Source organism: Oreochromis niloticus, linkage group LG13, assembly GCF_001858045.2.
Source record: "Oreochromis niloticus isolate F11D_XX linkage group LG13, O_niloticus_UMD_NMBU, whole genome shotgun sequence".
Taxonomy (NCBI): Eukaryota; Metazoa; Chordata; class Actinopteri; order Cichliformes; family Cichlidae; genus Oreochromis; species Oreochromis niloticus.
Genome location: NC_031978.2, coordinates 18,695,335 through 18,718,145, shown reverse-complemented (window position 1 = coordinate 18,718,145; position 22,811 = coordinate 18,695,335). Strand labels below are relative to the sequence as shown.

The following is a 22,811-nucleotide window of genomic DNA, read 5'->3' as shown; positions in this document are numbered from 1 at the left end:
AAAACAACAATCAGGTATCAACTGAGTGTCGTCCCTCCTCTTAAGTAGGAGACTGGGAGTCAGGTAATTGCTAACAGGTGAGTTCATTACTTCCAGGTGTGCAGAATGCAAGGCTGGGAAACCAGAGGAGGACCCGCCCCTGAAAACACAGGTGTGATTAATATACAAACATGCACACTCACCAGCACTGAGACAGATTGTTGGTGACAAATAGTAAGAGAGAAAGCGAGCAATAAAGAGAAGAGAAAACATAGAAATAAGCTAGCCAGCACAGGAGCACTGGAGGACCGTGACACGTGGCTCCCTATCTTTATTAAACCCAAGTTTGTGGTCGAGCCTCAGGGAAAAATAACCAGAGGGGAAAACAAAATTCATGTCTTTTACTCTAAAATGATCAGACAGCTTCCCTCAGACTTGCACCGTGTGTCTTATCAATCACAGTAAGTATACTACAAACAGGTGCTCTGCCAGCCCTGATTTAATATCCTGTCTGTCAGTATAAGTCTTTATGTATGTACAGAACCCAGAAGTCTATCACTTGATTAGGAGGCCAGTGGTCAGTGTGAATGAAGCAATCAGTAATGAGCAGCTATGGTTTGGAGTTTGTGTCTCAGGCACCACAAGAGGAAGCGAAGCTTAGACAGCTGGCATACATTAGGTGGTGAAAAATTCAACACACACACTTTTGCCTAGCACTAAACGAGCTTTTAGAGATGTTGCTCCAATTTTCCTTTTAAATGGACAAAACAAGCATATTATCAGTTACAAAAGATATAAAAATCTCAGCTTGTTAAATAATTAAAAAGTAGGAAATGTAAAGATACTGATGTATTCACTGCATTTATTTTCCATTCATCATAATAGTACATTGTGTGAAGCATAGCTTGAACGAATGCTGTTGACTTTTGGTCATCCACCAAAAACTGCTACAGCAAAAGATGACCAGAGTTACTATAGTTCATCTAAAGGGGGAATGAATGTCTGAACCACATTTTATGGCAGTTTGTTTGAATATTTTTTTCTCAGAATGCATGAATGTGAATCTCCCAAAGGAAAAGTCTCTAAAGTCATTAGGATTAATGGTGTGGCAACTGAACCGGATAAATATCTTCACCAAATTTTATAAGTATGTGTTGAGATATGTTGTCATAAATGAAAACAAACAAAATGAAAACTTCACATGGAGTAATTTGTGTCTGGCACTATTGTTTTGGAGAGCAGCAGCAACATCTCTAAAATGACCATGGGAAACCCAGTGAGACGAGCATAACATACAGTAAAATTAACTGAATCTACATACATTTGTTAGCTTTAAGCTAGTGATTTTAAAAAGACAGCCAAAGAAGTTATGCAGCAGCAACAGCACAGGATGCAATACCGCTAATCTCTGTGGAGAAGACGGACTGATTTGTGCTTAAACCAGACCCCAGGAGTTGGATTCTGGAGTCACATGGTAGGCAATAACTAGATGTTGGACAAGGCTGGGAAAATAGGTTTATCCAAAGCTGGTTATGCAGCTGTGTTTAAGAAGCAGTGTTTCATTTTCATGCAGCTTTCTTGCTAAATAAAAGCTTTGGTGGACTAACAAATTCTTTCCTTTGCTTCAGATTGGTGATGTTGGATGTTATAACTCTCTGATATAAACTGCTTCACAGCTTAAAGTTTGTACGATTAGTATTAGTGGACACCGACACTGGTGGCCATGACTCATTGGTTTCTCATCTCTGCACGCTCTAAACCCTTTTTGTGGGATTGGTGCCTTTTGGAGAACATTTCATGCAGTTATCTGATACAGTATATGATATGGCTTGTCTGTGTTCCAGTTTTGAGTGGTAGAATTTTAGTACTTTATTAGTCTGTTACTTATTACATGTGGAGATGAGCTTTTGCAAGCTGATGTACCCAGCTGTAATACACAAAAACTGCCATTTCCTAATATAGTTACCACTTCCTTGTCTCTGTTAGTCTTAGAAGATGCATGACTTTTATCTTGATCAGCAAATCAAAGGAATCTCCTGTATCTTGCTCTGTCCTGTGCCTGCGTTGGTTTCCATCATTTTTCCCCACTCTGTGAGTTGTCCTTTCTGTCCAGCAACATCCTGTTTGCTTTCCCTGAAAAAGCCTGTTTCAATTGAGGCAGTCCACCAATTCCCTCTGTCTCTCCCTCCAATTTAATCCATCTACTACGTGTTAGTCTCATAATGTTGTTTATTAGCTCTGTTCGTGCTTGTGTCAGAGATTACCTCTGTGTGTCGCCTGTCATCATTCTTTAAACTGGGAAGCCTGCGTCCCATTGGAATCTTATTTCTGGAAGTGTCCCCCATAAAGGAGATGAAATACAGTACAGATTCAAACAAAGCGATTATTATTATTAATGACATTTTAGTTCACAAAACAGAAGCAGCAAAATTTCATATTCTCTAGGAAATGCATGCATTTAATTTTTGCCTAATTTAACAGCTGAAATTACATATTGATATAAGTAGAGATTAAAATTTTGATGAATTAGTAAATATAACCAGCCACACACAGAGAAGCTCAGTCAATCTTTGTTGCATTCCCATCTGTCTGACCTGTGTCCGACCTCTTCATTGAGAATTCTTTTCCCTGCTTAAAGCCGTGTGCATCTTTTCACTCATCACCTTATCAGTGTTTATCCACTTTAACGTGTGCTGTCCCTTAGCTCGTCTTTCATTCAAGAGTCCATTCACTCGTGGCCTGCCTGACTGTGCATTGTTTCGGTTCAGTCTCTTTATAGTAAATCACAGCAACACTCATTACTTCAAGTAATCAGAATTATTCTGTAGCTGCTTGGTCCCACTGAGAAGGAAAGCTGTTGCCAAGATTAGCAGTAAGGGCTCTTCCTGACAGCTATGTCTGGTGAATAAAGCAGAGGCTAATCCTTCCTCCATAGCTGTTGGCTAGATGGCCATTTATGGGTGGTTTGGCTGTTGTGCTCTCTTTCCATCTCCTCTGTTAATCCGCAGGCAGCTGAAGTGGTTGATGAGATGCTTCGGCACTTCTCGTATAGGCACAAACAAACCCGCACATTCGTTGGCAAAGCCTGAGCATTATGCACTCTGCATTGAAATGTATTTGTATTTTTTTTCCCTTTTGTTTGTGTGTACTATATGTACACGTGAATATGTGTGTACATAGAAGTAATATCCTCCAATATGAGTCACAGGGTGGAAATTAAAGCCTGAGATGATCCCTTCTTCAATAACCAAACACTTCATTTTGACAGATCATTAACTAGACATTATCTTTCATTAGGCGCCTCTGCATTACTTATTCAACACCCCTAGGACACACATGCACGTTCACAAATGGTACATACAAACAGATGGCGCACTGCACACACACACTAAACAATGGCTGATTTGACACGATGCATTTGAATCACTTAACTCGAGCATTATCTGTGTCGCTGGGTTTGACTCAGAAGGCTGTTCTGACCATTAAGTTTTCATGCTGAAGTTAGAATTATCTAATATATTATGGAGTCAAATCTAATTTCTATAGTTCCCATTCATCTTTTTCATTCTGCGCTGGTATCATGGCAGACTGATCACGCAGCCACTTTACAGATGGTCAGAGTAATTAGATTGACAATGAGTAAGAGAGCCGGCAATGTTGTAAAGAGCATCCTGATAAAAAGGGGGGGGGGCTCTTAAGAGCATCACGAGAGAGGAAATCATCTCACCACGTAGTGGTAATTCAGATGCCTGCTGCTCATGTCTCTCACTGCGGAGACAAGTGGAGAGAGACTGAGCTATAACAGCAGGAATGCAAACCCGCTCCCCCTCCACCACACTATCAACAACTTTGGCTGCAGCATGAAAACAGCCCTTGGGCGACATTAATGGGACAACACATTTCAGGGTAGAGAGTTTCCGGCCCGCCAGACTCCATCCTTTTGTCTGCTCGGCATATTGACATTTTTCCTGTTTGCTCTCTCCATCATATCCCGCATCTACTCACCGGTCTTTGCTCTCCATTCGTCTCCCTTAGTGGCTTTTTTTTTTTTTTTTTTTTTCCCTCCCCTGCTCGTGCCTATAAAACCCATGCGCCTGCTTCAGCCAAGCACACCCAAGCGATCTATCAGAGGATGATTTTATGGGCTTTTCTCCCCTACTAATGGCTATTTAGCCATCCTCACCGAAGCCAGGGCGATTTGTTATTCTGAGTGTTTGTCCAACACATTAAAACCATTTGCACTTATGGCACACTGATGAAAAATATGAATGGGTTTTATAACGTTAAGACAATTCATTTGAGGCAACGGATCAATGACACATCAGGGAAATAGGAAGTGATAATAAGATTGCTGTGGAAAACCGTTGAATAGGTAACAGATGTTTGTGGATTCACTTTCTAATCAATATCTTGACATTAAACCCACCTCTTTCTCTTTCTCGGTATGATTGACTACATCCTTATAGACATGTGGATCCAGTGTATTTGGTTGCTGCTATTGCTTGAATACATGAGCTGGGGTTACATTTCTCTGATGGAAGGACATGTATCTCATCAGCGCTATGAGGTGAACATGAAACCAGCCAGTGCTCTTAAAAAAAATCAATGTAGAATCACTTTAAACATTGACTGTTACACCTGAATAGAAAACATCAGGTGATTATAAAGTGATTATTGTGTGCTTCCAATCATGCCTATTAACTTTGAATTTCAGCGGTGTTTCATCTTGGATGGTTAAATTGAGAGCAATGCAATCAGGTATCCAATAAGCAAATCAATTTGAGGTTTCTGGTGTAAACAACAGCCTCTTGGTCCACTTAATACCACTTGTTTTTAGCTTGGGTAGCACAGGAACGACATGTGTACCTGAGTGAATGCTCCTATGCATGTGCATCTTTTCGGACAGCGTGCCTCTTGAATACATTTAGAAGGAAAAAAAAAAGCACAGAGAGGGATGACGGTAACAAAGGAAAAGAAAGACAGGGCTCGATGTTCAGCCAAGGCTGCTAACCTTTTGTGACTGAGGGACATTGCATTTCATGGTGAGATAGAGGAGCAGGCATTCAGTCAGAACATATTTTTTTTTTTTTTTTTTTTTTTTTTTTGAGGAAACCTAATGCTTCTGTAATTATGTTATTTATCAACATCCTCCAAAATATGTCCTCTTCATCTTCTTCAGCTGCTCCTGGATCATTTGCCTCAATCTCACCCTCTCTCTTAAATCCTCTGTCACACTAAAGCTCCTCATGGTCCTCTGTTACTCCATCCATGAACCTTCTCTGTAGCCTCCCTTTTAAAGTCCTGCCTTTCAGCTCCATTATCAGCATCCATTGCTGAATATATCCTCTACCTCTCCTCTGTATCCTCCAAAATTTTATGTATTTAGCAATTTTGTTTTCACAACTTAGCACCAAAACTTTAGGGTTGCCTCATAAAATAAAAACGAAAATATTTTTTTCTATGAACTTAGCTCCTTCTAAAAATGACTCGAATGACTTTGAAAAAGGAACACGGCACATAAAAGATGAACGATTTGGGCAAACACCAACTGTCTGCTGATTAACCAATCACAGAGGGCACCTCTGAATAATATGCTCCAGCCTTAATGTGTGTGGCTGTGTGAGTCTGTTTGCCTACCTTTTTCACATAATGACTCCACTGTCTGGTCAGAGAGGACGTGTCTGGGACAGACTTCACAAAGACACATGGCAGGAATAGAGAAGACTGTAAAAAGAGGCAGAAAACACTTGTAAGGGGAAAAAAAAATGAATGAAGACAGTGAGTTCGAGAAAAAGAGAGCAAGAAAAAGAACGAAAGCATGCACTTTATACTTTTACACTCATGAGTAATTCATACAAGCCTCTATTCCGCCTGGTTTTCTTGCCTGGGGGCCACTAAACATAAAGATATGCAACATTATTCAGCTGGTCTCTGTGGTGCTCTAGACCTAAAGCAAAAGCAGGGTTACATTATAGCAAGACAGCAAGGAAAGAGGTTGGTTATAAATTCCCAGACACCCACACTGCGCCACTGAGATGACAGACAAGTTATGGCACGACTGCATGTGTGTGCCACTCTGTCTCGGGGGATGTCATCCCTCAGGCAAAAGGTGACGTCGGTAGCTGCAGCCCAGCTGACATCTGTCAAAAACGATCAGGATTTGAATCCTTCCTTGAAACACTAAACTAACCTGTGGGTCATGGGTTACACTCTTCTTCTTTTACTGGGACAGCGTCATAGTACAGAATAAAAACGATTACAGTCAAGTGTGATTACACGTGGAGAGGGAATCAGTTCATGTTTTCTGAAGGTCACACACTTGTCCTTTTTCTGAATTGCATAATTGCATATCAGCGGCTTAGAGGAGGGGTTGGATGAAGATGCAGAGAGAGAAGGGAATGAGCACGGTGGGTACACGCAGTGAGTGAGAGCACACAGTCACTTTGGATTAGGCCCAGAGCATGTTTGATGAAAACAGAATGAACTATTAGTACAAGGTTAAGAAGATCAGAATAAACCACTAAAGGACTGGGAATGAGCTAGCAAGAGAATCTGCAACTCTTTTAAAGTTTAGATGACAGTATATGGTTTGGGGACTACTGCCCTGGTTATTAAAACTCTATAAAAATGCATAATGTATGAAACAACTGGAATTTTCAGCTTCTGTATTTAGGTTTCATATATATAAAAATAAATACATTTCATGGCAATAATTAACTTCTTAGATATATCTGGATAAACATTTCTTATAAATAAAAGTGACTTGCTCAGACAAATGATGTGATATTTCTACTGAACGTCATAATTTCAATAAATTACCAAACAATCACATGGAAACCCGAGTACACCCCTACATTTATCACACCTTGAAATCCATGAAATTTGAATTAGGGGCTCCTGATTAGGTGCTCGCTTTCCTGTTATCACATACGTCTAATGACCTCTCGAAGGCCTTCAGAAGAAGTTGTGGATCTTATTTAAAAATATCTGTTTAAAAAAAAATTTACAAACAATTTGGGCCACAGTCACGGCTCGGCTGTCAGAGACGAGAAGTAAACCCAAGAGCAGATGCAGCACGGGCACTCTGTAGCATGAACTGAGTGCTTTATTTACAAAGTGAAACATATGAAAGGCATCTTGGAAATAAAGAACTAAAGCTCTGAACAAGACTGAGTGATTAGCATGAGCTATGAGCTAAACTGTGAACAAACCTATGAATAGTTAACATGAGCTATGGGATTCTAGACTGGGAATAATTAAATGCAATATATATGAACAGTGGGCTCCGGGCTGAAATGTGACTGGATACAGGCGCACAGTTCTGACAAGCAAACTGTGATTGTAGAGCTGGTGGTCTAGGGCATTTGTCAGCAGGTGAAGTAATGCCAGAGGGGGGTGGCCATGAGGTAGTGGCCTGGGTGAGTCCAGTGGAGAATTGTTCCAAGGAATCCAAGGCAGAGGTGCAGGGAGGAAGGCAGGTGAAGCTAAAGAGCATGCAAAGCAATGTTACCAGCTGTGAGTGAGCAGAGGAGACCAGCATCCAGGAGTGAGAGGTTATGGCAAGGTTTGGTAGGTATTTTCTGTGATACGAAGTTAGCAGATACTCTGACAAAGGCTGGTAGAGAACGTTGGTCATAATTACAGCTGCTCAAATTGGCTTCAGGTGGGAATCCTGGGAGATACAATGAAGGCTCCACCCAGAGGAGGAGAGCAGGCACTGTGGAAAACCCACAGCCAAAAGAAGTCAAGAAACTCTTAAAAAACCCCAAAACAATATAACACAAAGTCAGTTAAACTTCAATCTGTCGTTCTGTCTGGTTATGAAGAAAAAGCTGCTGTGAATCCATTTCAATTACTAATGAAAGTGACAACAGGAGCACTTGAGAGGTAACAACAAAACAACACCCCAAAAAGTGAATAGTTTTGCTTTCAGGTAGTGTTTCTGTGACTGATGGCACCAGATGGTACCTACAGTCCAGTCAGGTTGCACAAGTACTCTGGTTCCTCCAGAACTGCACACACCTGAATCCAAGTGAGAACCTCTATCGCATTATTCATCAGCCCAAAGTAGTGCCAGAGACTATACAGTAGCTCGCTGATGACCTGATCCAGATCTGGGAGAAGATCCCCCAGGACACCATCTGCCATCCTGTCAAGACCGTGCCCAGTTTTTGTGAGTCCATTCAGGCACTTAGAGGTCATAAACTTTACTGATGATTTTAAATCATTCAAAAAGTTGATGATTTTGGTTTTCACTGACCATTGTTGTGTCATTATCTTCTCAACAAATCATACAGTCTATATCAATAAAAATATTCAGCTTGTATATTTTCTTCCGATTTATGATTTAATGTGAAAGTGTATATTGCTATAAATATAAGTGTGCTTCAGTTTGTACTTGGAGGATGTGCGTGCATGCATGCATGAGTGTGTCTGTGTGTCTCACTGGACGTCATCAATCACTCACTCAGTATTGGCTGCATGACTGAGGGCAAACTGTCAGCTCTGTGCTGGAGGTTGCTGGCTGCAGTGAATAATGAAGGGAAGTGTCATTTAGATCTTTGAAGTTCTATTTAATGCTGCTTAACAAGGAGGGTTTTCTTTCTACTGTGAGAAGCTACAGGCTTTGAAATATACTCAGTGACAGCTATTTCTAAGCTAATCCTTCTTATTCCATTTTTTTGTGCTGAATTGCAGAAGTGTTCAGGCAAAGAATCGTTACCCTTTTTCTCCCATTAGCCTACCGAAACTGCAAAAAATACTTCCAAATATTTAATATTGTTTTTGAGGAAAAAACACCAATAGTTTTTGTCACAGTGCTTTTTGTTATATTCTTATTTGTTTTGTTTTTTTTCTTTTCTTCTTGAGTAACATGCATGAATCTTTGTTTGGGGTTCCCAGAGTTTTTTGCTATTAATATTCACAGTGCAGTTTGGCTCATGAAAGAGTTACCAAGGACAGGGGACTGACCTTGGGGTTGCAGGGGGAGCCAGAGGGTGCATCTCAACAGCCATTTCTTTCTTCTCCTCTTCTGCTTTCCTACTTCTGAGTTTTTATCAATTACATGCAGACACCAAGCACAGTCCGTAACCTGTTTGAGCCTTTGAGGTGTGAAAAATCTGGTTACAAGGTGCTGGGGGTTTATGGGTTGGCTCGGATTAAGCAGCTAATTCGGGTTGGATTTGAATTTTCTATCTTGCAATGTGCAGCTTCTTTCACATGCACACTGACATCGGGCTGTGACATAAGAGGAGATTATTGTACATTTTAGCATATGTAGATATAATCCCGAGAGTTGTGTCAGGGAAGTTCAATAGCCTTTCACAAAAATGGCAAATGAAAAATGCCGTCTCCTTATAGTTGAGGAGCAGGAAATTATCTTGAATTAGAAGCATGCATAAACTCTTGTTTGTCCCTGATGGTCTCTGGTGTTAAAATTATAGATGCAAACAACAACTTGCTAACAAAACAGCAGCAGACCTCACTACCCAGCTGGCATCATGCCTGGTTCCTGCTATTCTGTTCTGGGATACAACAAGGTTGTCTCTGGGTCACTGCACAGTTATGACGTGCACACATTCACATCTAGGTCTGTCTACATGGCTAACTTTGCAGTCACAGGCAGCCTTCTCATCAGCGACTTGCCCATTTTCTTTATTTTAACTTTGAATCACTAAAATCCCCTCTAACTGGCCATGAATCGATCTCCCCACTTCCCCTATCCTTCATTCTCGCACACCCCTCCTCGGCTTCATTTAGAATCCACCTCTCCTTGTCTCATTTCATTTACCACACACAGAAATCCAATCACTATCCAATTGTCCGTATCTGTGAAATATTTTGTTGGTATTAGATGACAGAAAAAGCAGGCCTTGTGGTTATTGCTGGGCTCCCTCAGTTTATTGGTAGCATGCAGGTTTCAAATGAAGCTTAACGGGGGGAACATCCAACTGCTCATGACCTCATCTCACCTCTTTTCCAAGGTGTTTTGGTGCCCTTCAGGTGGACTTCACAATGAAATTATAAATGCTAACAGATAAAACAGCCATGCAGGCATCTGCAAGGTAATGAGTAGCCAGAGCGCCACATATGAGGAGGTTTTCACGCACCTGCTGCTCCCAAGTTTGACCAAATGAGCAAAGGTAAAAGAAGCAGTGTTAAGGTCTCTTTCTGTTGTTGGAGATGTATTAAAAAAATAACAAGTGGCAAAAAGAGTAGAGGAACAAAATAAAGACATGCCCAGACAAGCTACCTCAATATACCAGGGCCAAAGACATGTTTATTTTTCCAGTGCTTATTAAGGTAGCAACTGTCACCCCATGTGTCTTTTGGTCTGTAAACACACAAGAACACAGAAATTGACATGTGTTATAAAACCACAGAGAGGATCTCAATAAGAGATAAGATACTCCAGTTTTTTCATTTTGCTTTTTTTTCTCCACAACTTTCCACGAAACTGTGTCAATGCGATTAGAAGTGATCACAAAGTTTATATGGATGTTATTAAATCTGCAGGCAGGGGTGGAGTTGGCTCCATTCCTATTCAAATTTGAGTTGGAGGTGATAAAAACTTTCACTTCAGTGCACCAGTCAGCCAGCAGTTCTAGCTGAAAAATAGACTGAACGCCTTAATGGGAAACAAAACTAATAATGGAGTCCTTTTTTGTACTCTACAAATACTTTATTTATTTTTGATTAGAAAAACGCCTTAATTCCATAATAAGACAGTAGCACTTTCTTAAATTTGCTTTCTGAATTGAAGGGCTAAACTAAAATCACCAACTTTTAAGGGCAGTCCAACAAGAATAAATTATAGCAAAGACTTGAGTTACCTCAAAATTAATGTGGAACAAAATCATCTGTTACAGAAACAAGCTATCATCAGCAGCACTCCTCTACATAACCGTCACATTACACTACATATGAGACAAGTGCAGAGGTACATGCCCTAACAATTTGCTTGCAGACACAATGTGCACACTGCGTGGGATAAATGCACATATAATGTGTATATTCAGTTGCAGACAGAACACTTAAGCCAGCCCAAATGAAGCTGAAGTCATGCAAACAACCGTTCAGTGACACTTTTCTAATTCACATGTCAAAGGATTTCCCCTGAGAGCAGGCTGGATGAGCAAACATAATAGTGAATGGGATCTGTAGCACCTAGGTCACTACAGTTAACAGCGCTCTTTTGTGCAAGTGGCACAAACATCTAAATCGCCTAAAACGCAGAGTAGGTGACACAGGATGACGCTGCAACTGTTCATGCATGGAGCCAATGAATGCACGCGTGGTTAGAAGGATACAGATCATTATTGATGCAACCCCTGATATAATGTGGAAAACTGTGGCATCAAAGACAGATTGCTTGACAGATTGTGACCAAATGTCATACTGTGGTAAGTGAGCAGGAGTGAGGCAAAATGAGGCAAAGACACTGAAAAGGAGAGAAGAGAGGAAGAAAAAGCATAGACACAAGGCTTCCCAGTGCCAGTGAGTATTTATAGATCAGATATAGTCAGAACCTCTGCCTGGCAGCAGCGCTGAGCTCCTTGTTGCTCCTGCTGATGTCTCTGTACACATCCGACCTGGCTCTGGCTCTGGAGAACATTTGAAGAGGATGTGATGGTGATATTAATGGTAAAGACTCAGGCAGAGGACCAACTCACTGAGATGCTGCATGAATGAAGCCAAAAAGGCTCTAATGCTGGGAGAAGGGGGGAAACTGGATTCACCGTATTTTCATATTCACACTTTATTCACCTTTTACATGTTTTAAGACCTCCAGTCAAATCTCATCTTTCTGATATTTCTTTTCTCTTTCTGTTTGCGTGTGCGCGTGTATACAGCCAAGTGTGTGCTCGCGCGTGCCAGCCCAAGCGAAAGGAGCGACCAGGAGCGCTCTTGGTTCACTCAGCTTCTGGATGCCGAGAGCGCACACAGGAACAGACACGCGAATTAACGGCACACGCGGGGCTCTCCCTTTTCCTTTATGACGAAGCAAATATGACTTGTTAATGTCATTATACTTGTAGCCATCCTCAGCAAAGGCGAAAAACAAACCACAATTATTTTCGCAAGAATCGTCAACACATCATCAGCTGTTTCCCACAGTTCCACATTCCGGCGCACACGGGGAATATGAAGGCGAAAAACCGTGACCAAAGCTTGTCGGACTCCAGAGAACTGGACGGATCCTATGACCAGCTAACGGGTGAGTGAACCGGCTTCTATAACACCGGTGGATGCTGAATGATTTGCTGCAGGTCGATATTTTGTGAAAAACCACGAACTTCAGGTGCTTTTGAAATGTTGCAACCTGTCCGCCGTTCACCAGACTGTTCAAAAATAAATAAATAAATAAATAAATGAATGAATAGCTTCAATATTTTATGTTTTTTGCCTTTTGAAAAAAAATTGAAATTTTTTCTTCGAAGGGCATCCACTTCCTGCATATCACGTTTCATACTTTGATAACTGTTTTTATCAGTACTTTAAAGTAGTTTTATTGTTTTTTGCTTTTCTGCTAAAAGAGTGACAGAATGGACAAGTTGAAACAGTGCATTGAAAAGACAAAAAAGCATTAAATGTATCAATGTTGCATGTCGCTGTAGTTGCGTAATGTGGTGCGTAATGTAGGTGAATGATGGGCTGTTTCTGCAAGAATGTTAAGTGTGATCAACTGTGTGATTTTGCTGGCTTGGCTCAGCTATGGGGGGACCACCTTACTCTGTGTCCACTGGTGCTAAAAGCGCTGCGGGTATATAACACTTGGCTGACCGGAGCCAGTTGCCAGATTATGGAGTTCCAACACATTTCTCTCTTTTTGGTGTTTTATCACTTTAGATGGGAACCTGTGATGTCTCGGTGCTCTTATTGTGTTCAAGTCTGGACCTGTTGAAAATGGACCACTTGATATTTTATCAAGTGCGGCTAATATCAGGATATCAGTGTTGGTTTTCTTATGGAGCTAATTTATGCGTAAACAACTTGGGCCAATAGTGCCAGCTACAGTGAAGCAAAACTGTTGTGTGTGCATGTATGCGTGTGAGCTAGAGACAGCACCTTTAGTAGCACTTTGTCAGCACAGATGAGACTCGGCACACATTAGTGTTACAGCGATATAATGAACCAATTTATCGAGTGTCAAGCGAGCATCCCTGCGCATACCTATGCTTTGTGTGTGTGTGCCCATTGAGAGCTAAGCAGTCCCGCGAGATGTTCTGTTGCCGTCAGTTGTCAAAATATAGTCAGCGTGTTCACAGCATTTCCCTGCTTATGTGTGCACCGTTTTGCTTATTAAGTGCCAGCTGCCTAAATAAATTGCTCGCATTCATGCCTGAACACATCTCAGGCCTGCGAAGGGAAGTTGTCCCTGTCCAGACAGCTGTATGCCTCGGGCTCGAAGGGGACACTTTAATCTCGTTTGCACTCTTCCACGCATTAGCAGCTAAGCAATGCTTTGTCACAATTTTAATGCATCCTAAATTAGGAAAAGATTGCTGCGGTCCTGATGTTAGTGTCTGCAACAGTGTGCGTGCTGTGAATATTTTGTGTGCAGGTATGTACAGTATGCGTGGGCGAGTTAAGAAGCAGCAGCTACACTTTCTCTGTTGGCCATTGTTGAAAGTTCAAAGCAACTATTTTTTTCCTGCTGAATTTAAAAACACCCATCAGCTTTCTTGTTTTTCTCCTCTTTGAGCATTTCTTTCTCTCTTTTTTTGCCTTGAATTTTCATATGTGAGTTTGATGTAGATAAGAATCAGATTAGAAATGTAACAGAGCAGGACATGAAACTCTCTGTAATGTTAATCTAAGCTCTCAGAAGATCCATCATTTTATCCCCTCCTCTCTTTTCACTTCGGCTTGTTAAAATGGCCCCCTGTGTCTGACTGTCCACAAGAAGTCATATTGCTATTTTAATAGTTGAGCAAAGGTGGAGAGAGAGCGGTACTAAGTCATTCACTGTGCTGGAGCAATTTACTTCTGGCATAGTTATTAACGACTTTTTCAAAGCTGTGAATAGCATGGTTAATTCATCTTTGCAAGTCGCTGTCAACTTTAAGTCATACTTAGTCCTGATAGTTTGCATGGTGATTAAGGGACGCTCCTGCCAAGAAAATGTGAAGCAACTTGTATGCTGTATGTATAATACAGCTGCTCTTTAGTTTGTGGGATTTTTTTCTATATATCATTGAAGCAGATGACCACAAAGTGGCCCAAAGTGCACATGAGCGTGTGCAGCAGAGACCGAACAGATGATAGGAGACTTTTCTTCATTATTGGGACCAAGCAGAAAAAGTCTACAGTGTGATGTGTGTGCATGACTTGTGAAAATGGGTTCTTAGGTGTTTTTTTTTTTTTGTGTGTGTGTGTGTGTGTGTGTGTGTGTGTGGGAAGGACGGTTACAGGTGAGTCATTCTTCTTACTTACCAGTAGCTGCTGAGCGGGATTCAGCGGGATGAGTGTGTGTGCGTCTCTGTGTGTGTGTTTGCGTGCTTGGAGCGAAGCTGACCTGTGTTGCTTAAAGGCAGTGTGGGCGGTCTCCAATCACAATTTGAGTGAAATGTAGCCCTCTAGAAATAACTCCCTCTCAGCCTGCAGCATTGTACAGAAGTGCACCCCACTGCGTGTGTGCATGTGTTGGAGTGTGCGGTAGCCTGGCATTCCCCGTTGTGTGTAAGAGCACTGGCTGAGAGATGAGAGGTAATTATAGAAGCGTGGTGCAGTAATCTCCTCTTCCACCTCACAATCCACACTCAAGAGGAATCATATCAACTACAGACACACATGAGAAATCACACAGACAGACAGAGACGCACAGACATACAATGTCTTCGCATATGCATATTGCTATTATCTCAACTTATTAAAGCTTCCCTTGGCTCCCTCCCAAATCCAGAATACTATCAAAAAGCTAGTGATTTGATAGAGTTAGTGTGTGTGAGTCGGTGCGCTGAAGTGGAAGACAAGGTTGGTAAATGTCATGTATTAAAAATTTTAGCAAAATGTTTAGTTTTTGCTCCTCCTTCATCCTCTTTCATGCCTTCTGTCTTCATGCTTGGATCATCTGCCACATCCAACCTGCCACTCACACTTTTATTATCAATGATCTGTAGTTCTGTCTCTCAAACCTGTCCTCAGTTTAAGGGGAACATTTTTTTATTAGTGCATCATTTGACAGCATGTCTGGATGATGGGGTTTAAGGGATCACCTTGGACTCTGAGAATCAGATTTTTGTATTATGAAAAAGGTTGGATTTTCTCTGCGCTTGATGTGGGTTTTTTTTTGTGTGATGGAATTTGTTTTTCCTGAATGACACCTACAGATAGAAAATATTGTATGCATGTGTTTGTGTTCAGAGGATTTAAAACACGTGACAAACATGTCAGAAAACGATCATCTTCCATTTTTAGGTATCTGAGCCGATAGCCCACCTTTCAACAGTCAGCACAAAATGGAACGTTTACTCACACACACGTATAAAGGAAAATGTACACACAGTTACAAAAGGGACAAAAAGGGAACTATTAATTTTAAATACACCAGCTTAGCTTGCCACAAGGAGCAATTTTTAGCCTCTTACTGAAGGTGCAATATGTAGAATGCATTACTGTAGAACAGGTCAATAGCAGACAGCAGGGTTAGGATCCTTTTTTCTTTAATTAATTTATAGCTTATAGACGTCAAAACAACTGGCACAGTCTCAGGTGATTGCAGAGAGTTACCAGGAAAGGGGTCACTCCCTTGGAGTTTAAAAGAAAGCATACAGTAACTGCAGCAAACTGATCTTCTCTCTCACTCAGCCTGCTGCCCAGTGTCTGTTGCCTGCCTTTACTGTTACCTTCCATTCATATACTGCCTGTCTTTCACCGTGACTGACAAGTGGTCAAAATACTGTAAAAAAGATCTGCTGCGCTGCTTCTTCTTAGTCTCATTTCTGTCTGGGGTTAACTTGACGCTACACTGACTCTCTTCAGTAGATTTCTGAGCAGCATAGTACACATATACACCAATCAGTCATACTGTAACATGAACACTGACAGGTGAAGAAATAAACACTAATTACCTCTTTGTCATGGCACCTGTTGGTGGGTGGAATATATTAGAGAGCAAATGAACATTTACAGTAGTCAGAATCTAACAGAAGTAGTGAACTGCAACAGGGTCATGGGGCGGTGGCGTGGGTGGCGAAGGCTTGCCCATGTTGTCTGATCCAACAGATGTAGACGTACATCAAATTGCTGAAAAAGGTTGATGCTGGTTCTGAAAGAAAGGTGTCAGAATATACAGTGCATCGCAGTTGTTTGTTTTGGGCCAACACAATATTAGTCAGGTGATCATAATGTTTCGCGCGATTAGTGTATCTTGTTTTTACATAAATTATCTGCTAATATTCTGTTGATAATAGTTCAATTTCGAAGTGTTTAATTCTTTAACCTTTAAAAGTCATGGTCTTACAAATTGCACACTTAATCTGGACAGATTATTTATTACAAACACACACACACACTGTTCGTAATAAGTCATGTTAAAAGCACTAGCACTGAGAGCCGTGCCAGGCTTAAAGTCAGGATGGGCTTTGTTCGGATCAAGAAAGATAGCCGTGAGAGAGGGTAGAGGTTTTGACATAAAAGTTATTAGATGGTTTGGAAGCCTCATGACACATAACTCAGAGTCCTGACGGAGCCAAAGCCCCCATGGTGAAAATCATAATTTACAACTGTCAGACCAAACTGATTTCAGGGGAAAGACTGCCTTCATAATTGAGCTTGTCAAAGGGAGTTTAGCCTAGAGTCACCTTCTAGGCATGGCAGCTTTTGCTGCAGCTAGAACTGTAATGGCCAGTGGCACTAATTAAAAGCCTTGATTTAATGTGTCATCTTATGTGCCAGGAAATGTGTGACACTAGTTGTCTTTTTTTGGGATCTCACCCTGGTTCCTCAGCCCAGGTTCCTCGTGGAATTGCCAGAATTGCCGACGTGAGTTGACCGTATGCTTACATAAAGAAATGCTCAGAGTGGTTCACTTAGGGCTTATCTGTCACACTGGTTACATTGCTGAGGGAAGGAGAGAAGGATGTGATAATGAAAGCTGGGAAGGAAGGAAAGTGGCAAGGGAAGGACAGAAGCAAAGTGCAAGATGATGAATTAGTTTTCAGACAGTAATGCATTTGCCAAGCAAATTCAAGCAGTGCTCTTCGGCACTCTGTAGGCGTTGGTTGCCCTATTATAAAAGCTTATTCTGCCAATCAAATCCTGCTAATGCACATTTCCTAACAATCGCTTTTGTCTAGTAATGTGAAAAATGCCCACCTGAGACATGAGTTCTTTTTGACATTCAAATTTGTGCTTTTTAATGAAAAGTAAATTAGATGTTTGAGTATTGCAATGGAAATGTTATCATCCTAATTTATGATTTTTATTTCTAAATAATCTTTTAGTTTCTGTTGCTCGCTTTTCCCGTGTCTGTCAGCTTTACAACTATCCATCCCTTTACAGCTATCCTCAAACCAAACTCTTTCCCTCACCCTGATCCTGCTTTCCCTCCTCTCCAACTATGTCAAGCCACAGCGGGGCCATAGCTTAATAAGGCTGGAGGCAAGAATCAATCCTAACGAGTTTTAATCTTTGACCAAATCTACGGAGGGCCAGGCGATTGTTAATTAAAATAAGCTCTGTTCACCTCCCCCTCCACTCCCCAACCCCCTCTCCTCTGCTCTGTAAACACATTCATTTATAAATACCTACAGGGGGGAAAGGAGAGGAAAAGACTTCAGAGGATGGAGAACAAAGCAACAGGAGACGGGAAGGTTGAATGAAGGAGCAGCCTTTGCATGGGAATGGTCAATGCGCGTCTCAGGCTAAGGATGAAGGAATTAACAGACAACGAGGAAAAAACATGGAAAGAGATATTTAATCCAGCGTATGAAGTCAGAGGGTTGTTCCCCCCCCCCTTCAAATCAGTCCAATGCTGTTACCTTGTCAGGGATATTTATCAACAAGCGAGAGATTGACTGACAGAAAGTGTCTCTGAGTGTGACAGAACCCTGTGTCACTCACTGTGTGTCGCCCTCATGCCTCACTGTGGTGTCACTCATGACATCTGATCTGCATTAAAATTATTTTCTGTCCGTTAGCTCAGCCATTCTCTATTAGACAGGAACTTACTCATCGGTATAGGAAGTCAGAGAGACCGCCGAATAAGCAAACAATGCAGTTCTGTATATTATAATCTAGATTACAGATTATAATACACAGAATTGCCCTTGATCTCATTCTATTGTATGCATGTATATAACAGCGTTCTCTCTTGTTAGGGGTTATCATCCTGCGCATATCAGATGGAAGATAGGAGAATATTGTGCGTGTGTGAGCCTGTAGACATTTGTGTAGAGGATGTCTGAAGGGTAAGCGTGACTGAGTCTTTCAGGGGAAAGGATGTCTGGAGAAGTGAGAGGATGTGTGCTACTGCCTTCCCCCATGTCCTTTTTTAACTTCAGAGTAATCTGGTGGCTCATTCAAACGGTGCATGTGTGCAAAATTGAATTTTAAAGAAGATAATGTGTATTATTATCTGCCGATCTGGTGCGCGTGTGTTTTTCAGTCAGTGAAAAGCAGAGATGGCTCAAACAAGGAAAAATTAAGTAAAACTAATTTAGGTTTTACTGATAAATATCCTACTGAAGTTTCTGAGAAACAACGTTGGTGTGATTGACAGTACAATCAGAGCGATGAGAAGAGAGGTGGAGGTGATTAGGGGAAGCTTGTCAAAGCAAATGCTCATACGCTCACACACCACACATAAAGATGAAACACACACACACACACACACACTAATTTGTCCTGAGGGATAGTAGTGTGGGAGAATAATTCTGCTGGTTTTACAATCAATCAGTTAGTTTTGACAGAACTTTGGACAGGCTGTAGTCAATAACAAGCACAGACACACACACACACACGCACACACATTCAAGCAGAGCAACACATAGTGGGAAACGAAGGAACCACAGTGGGAAAAAGCTGGTCAATATCTGTCAGTTAGCCTAGCAGTCAGAATAAACTCAATGTCTCTCGGTGCACACAGTCTCTAACTGATAGCCCAATCAAGCCAAGTTTAATGGAGCATCTTGTCTGTTGCTTTGCTCGGTACCAATGAGAAGCTCCATGCTTTGCTGTTCTAAACCAGAAGGAGAGTTACTCTTTGACTTGAGATACTGAATAAAATTCTTACAGATTTACTGAAAACTCTAAATAAAAATATATTGTTTTTTCATTTGAGGTTTTAAGGCAATCTCTGAGATTTAATGGTAAAGTTATAAACCACAAAAAGACCGTAAACCAGCAAAATCTTTCAAGACAACACACTGCACCAAATGAAAACACACTCAATGATCCGATCCCTGAAATCCCAGAAGAAAATGACTCATTCCTGTATCAAAACAGAAATGTACACTCGGTGCTGGCAGGACAAACAAATTAAGAATAAATGATGCAGGTGGATGAAATACTATAGGAGACGAGAATCCAATTTGTATCTGCTTGTTACATTGCAAGGTGTTGTCATCTGACAGCAGAGCAGAAATCATTAAGCTAGCATCATTAGCTCCCTGCCAGACCTAAGCTGCCCTTGCTCTGGCCCCAAAATGGCCACCTTCATCATATCTTCTCTGTCAGCCTGGGGCCAGGTTGTCAGAGGGGACACTATTTGACAGCTTGGTCTTTATCTCATCCCAGGAGAGATGCTGAAGTCAGCCAAAAATCTCAGTGAGTTAAATATGCATACTGTGACATGTGCGAGGAAACAACATCGAATGCATTCCAGAAAGTATGCCATGTGTGAGAGGAGGTTGTTAGGAAAGGGTGAAATGCTGAGCTGAGATTTCCATGTTCATGTTCACAGAACCACGTCTGTGTCTTGAACCGGCCTATACTATCAGGTATACACACAAAGCTATGCACTTGTAACCTGCAAAGGTGGAGACTTTAAAGGACTAACAACATATTTGTATACTTGAAAATCCATTTGCTTTAATCATCTCCATTGCACACTGTTTGCTCCAGGTTTTTGCTTGTTGGCTGTGGGGCTTGAAAATCCTATTTTCCCCTTGCTATCTCCCTCTGGCACTGGTAAACCGATTACTCACACAGCAACCTGACGTTCCATAAGTGCTTTTCCCCAGGCACCATGGCCTGGCGCCAGAATTTCATAAGAGTTAATGGAGTATACTAATCAACACACACATAGACAGAGGCACGCAAACTCACACACAGGCAGGTTTGATTGATTGCTGGAGTGACAGTTGTGACAGCAACGGGATCATTACCGACTGGAGCAGGGCAACAGTCCCTGACATTAGAAAAGCTGGACCTGAACCTCATGCTGTAAACAGGAGAAAGCACTGAGAGAAGGACAAAGAATGATGATGATTTCAAATATTAAAGAAAGGCAGAGAAACGGGTGAGAAAAGTTTCCTTCCTAAAAAGCTTCCTGACTTTTATCAAATTCTACCTTTTTATAATATAAGAAAAAATGCCTGCGAGCCAAATAGTTAAGCTAAATGCCTTCCAAATACGGCAATCTGTAAGAACTGCAAATTTCCCATCACTCATCTCTTGACATATCAATGCTGTTATTGCCATGCATTCCCATCCTTTTCAGCTTTCTTGGTTTCTCAGGTCATTTCTTGATTTAGTTTTCTGGTTCTTCAGATCTTTTTTGCCTTTTTGGTTAGTGTGACATTACCATCTTCCTTTGTTGATTTCTATAACTTTCATTTTTCTATTTCGGGTTAGTGTTGGGGTTAGGGTGAAAAAGTTTCAATTGTCAGGGAAGAACTTGACATCACTCCTGAAACTGAGCCTCAGTCCCCCAAGGGTTGCTCTAAGAATTAAGCAGATAGGCAAACCTCCAGCTCCCACGTATTATAAGACCAGAAGCTTTTTGGAAGAGCAATACACCAAAACTGACATCCAGTTTAAGCAGAACCTTGGTGATAGCATCGTACCCAAAAGCTGCAAGAGAGAGGTACAATAAAAACAAGCAACATTATCTCATGAAGACAGAGGTAATCAGAACCCCAACCCTCTATCTTCTTTGTCCAATATACAGTACCTCCTCTGCACATCTACCAACAAACCATTAAACCATCTCCGCCTCGCCTCTCTAAATTTGTCTCCAAACTGCTCAACCTGAGCTGTGCCTCTGATGTACTCATTTCTAATTCTGCCTGTCCTTGTCACTCGCAACAGAAATATTAGCATCTTCAGCTCTGCCTTCTGTCTTTTCGTCAGTGCAGACATGCATCATAGCAGGTCTCATACCATCTTGTAAAGCTTCCCTTTCACTCTTGCTGCTATCCTTCTGTCGCAAATCACCCCTGACACTCGTCTCCACCCACTTCAACCTGCCTGGGCTCTCTCCTTCACTGCTCACCTCTCAAACATCTACCTTCACTACATCCACACTTTGCATCTTCACTGTTACACCTGTCTTCCTCTCATTCACACACGTGTATTCTGTCTCGCTTTCATTCCTCTTATATCCACAGCATATCTCCACTTCGCGCCTCTCTTCCACCTCCACCCTCCGCTCTCTACCGATCACAATGTCTGTGAACGTCATCGTCCACGGAGAATCCTGCCCCGCCTCATCTGTTAATCAGTCCATCACCACTGCAAACAAGAAGGGGCTCAGAGCCGATCCCTGATGTAATACTACCCTCACGTTGAACCAATCTGTCACTCTTACCGCATTCCTCACCACTGTCTCATTACCCTCATACATGTCCTCCACAACCGTCAAATACTTCTATGCCACGCCTGACTTCCTCATTCAGAAATTATAATAATCACACTAATACTTATCCCCATTCTTTTTTTTTGCATTTTTCAATCTAGTGAAGTTACTGCTATGCAACTTTAAAGCTGGTATCAAAAGATTTATGGACTGTAGATATTTTTCTGAAAGTTATAAAAGACAAATATTAAAAACAACCTTCTGGCAGAATTCAGTGTTACCTTTGGTGCCTTTAGAGACACCTTATGTGAAGTTTATCTGGAATGCAGAGATGAGCTTGACACCTATTTGGCTCGAGTTTCAGACTTATGAATCCCATAAATCCTTCTGTGTCATGTATAGAAAAATCCAATCAGAGACTGACCTGTCCCTAATTAGCAGACATTTGACTCATCACAAAACTCTAGCCTGCTCCATCTGCAGTTCTTTCTCCTACACAGTCTCCCCCTGCACAAGAAGTGCCATTCCCAAACTCTCACACCAGCTAAAAATGATTAGTGTTCCATTCTAAAAACTATCCTGCAAAGCGGCAGATACCTTTAAGCCTCCAGTCTCCTGTCTGCAGTAATTCAAATGAGAATGTTTGTACATTTCCTAATTGTAAATATATTCTTGTGTGTTGGTGTTCAGACAGCCACCCACACTCTGTGTCCCAGGAGCCTTCATCCTGCAAAATCGGGGGAAATAAACATCAAGCATCCTTCTGCCTTTCAGCTCCATCCAAAGCTCTTTCAGATACCTCTAATAGATACTTTGTTAATGTCCTTATCACCAGCTTAGTTCAAGGATCCCAAGCAGTCCATTAGCAAGTGCCGACCAAAACAGTGTGATATCTGTAAAAGCCTGCAGGTTGAAATGGTAAACATGTTACAAAGCACTTCTTCTTTCTTTGAGTAAAACCTTTGTTGTCACCAACAGGAACTATTTATACAAAAAGTACCTCAGCATCGATCAGTCGGCTCCTCTTGATTCTTCCATACACAATTTCCCTGTGGGATTAATAAAGTTTCTCTCATTCTGATTCTGAATC

At 41.4% G+C, this 22,811-nt stretch overlaps 1 protein-coding gene and 1 long non-coding RNA gene across 4 annotated transcripts in view; both read left to right on the top strand.

The window, feature by feature from the left end:
* The first annotated feature begins 7,275 nt into the window (after window positions 1-7,275).
* On the top strand, window positions 7,276-7,796 carry LOC112842052 (uncharacterized). Its single transcript, XR_003213644.1, has 2 exons — window positions 7,276-7,548; window positions 7,643-7,796. It is a non-coding gene; the product is annotated as an uncharacterized LOC112842052 (long non-coding RNA).
* Window positions 7,797-11,351: 3,555 nt separating this feature from the next.
* Window positions 11,352-22,811, top strand: part of LOC100709045 (Kv channel-interacting protein 2) — a 106,647-nt gene continuing 95,187 nt past the window's right edge. For 2 of the 3 annotated variants that reach the window (XM_025897819.1, XM_005474159.3), the window contains exon 1: window positions 11,352-12,196. In XM_025897819.1, coding sequence (XP_025753604.1) covers window positions 12,124-12,196 — 73 coding nt within the window. In that variant the 5' untranslated portion in view covers window positions 11,352-12,123. The remainder of the gene's footprint in view (window positions 12,197-22,811) is intronic. The other variant, XM_025897818.1, reaches the window with a different exon arrangement.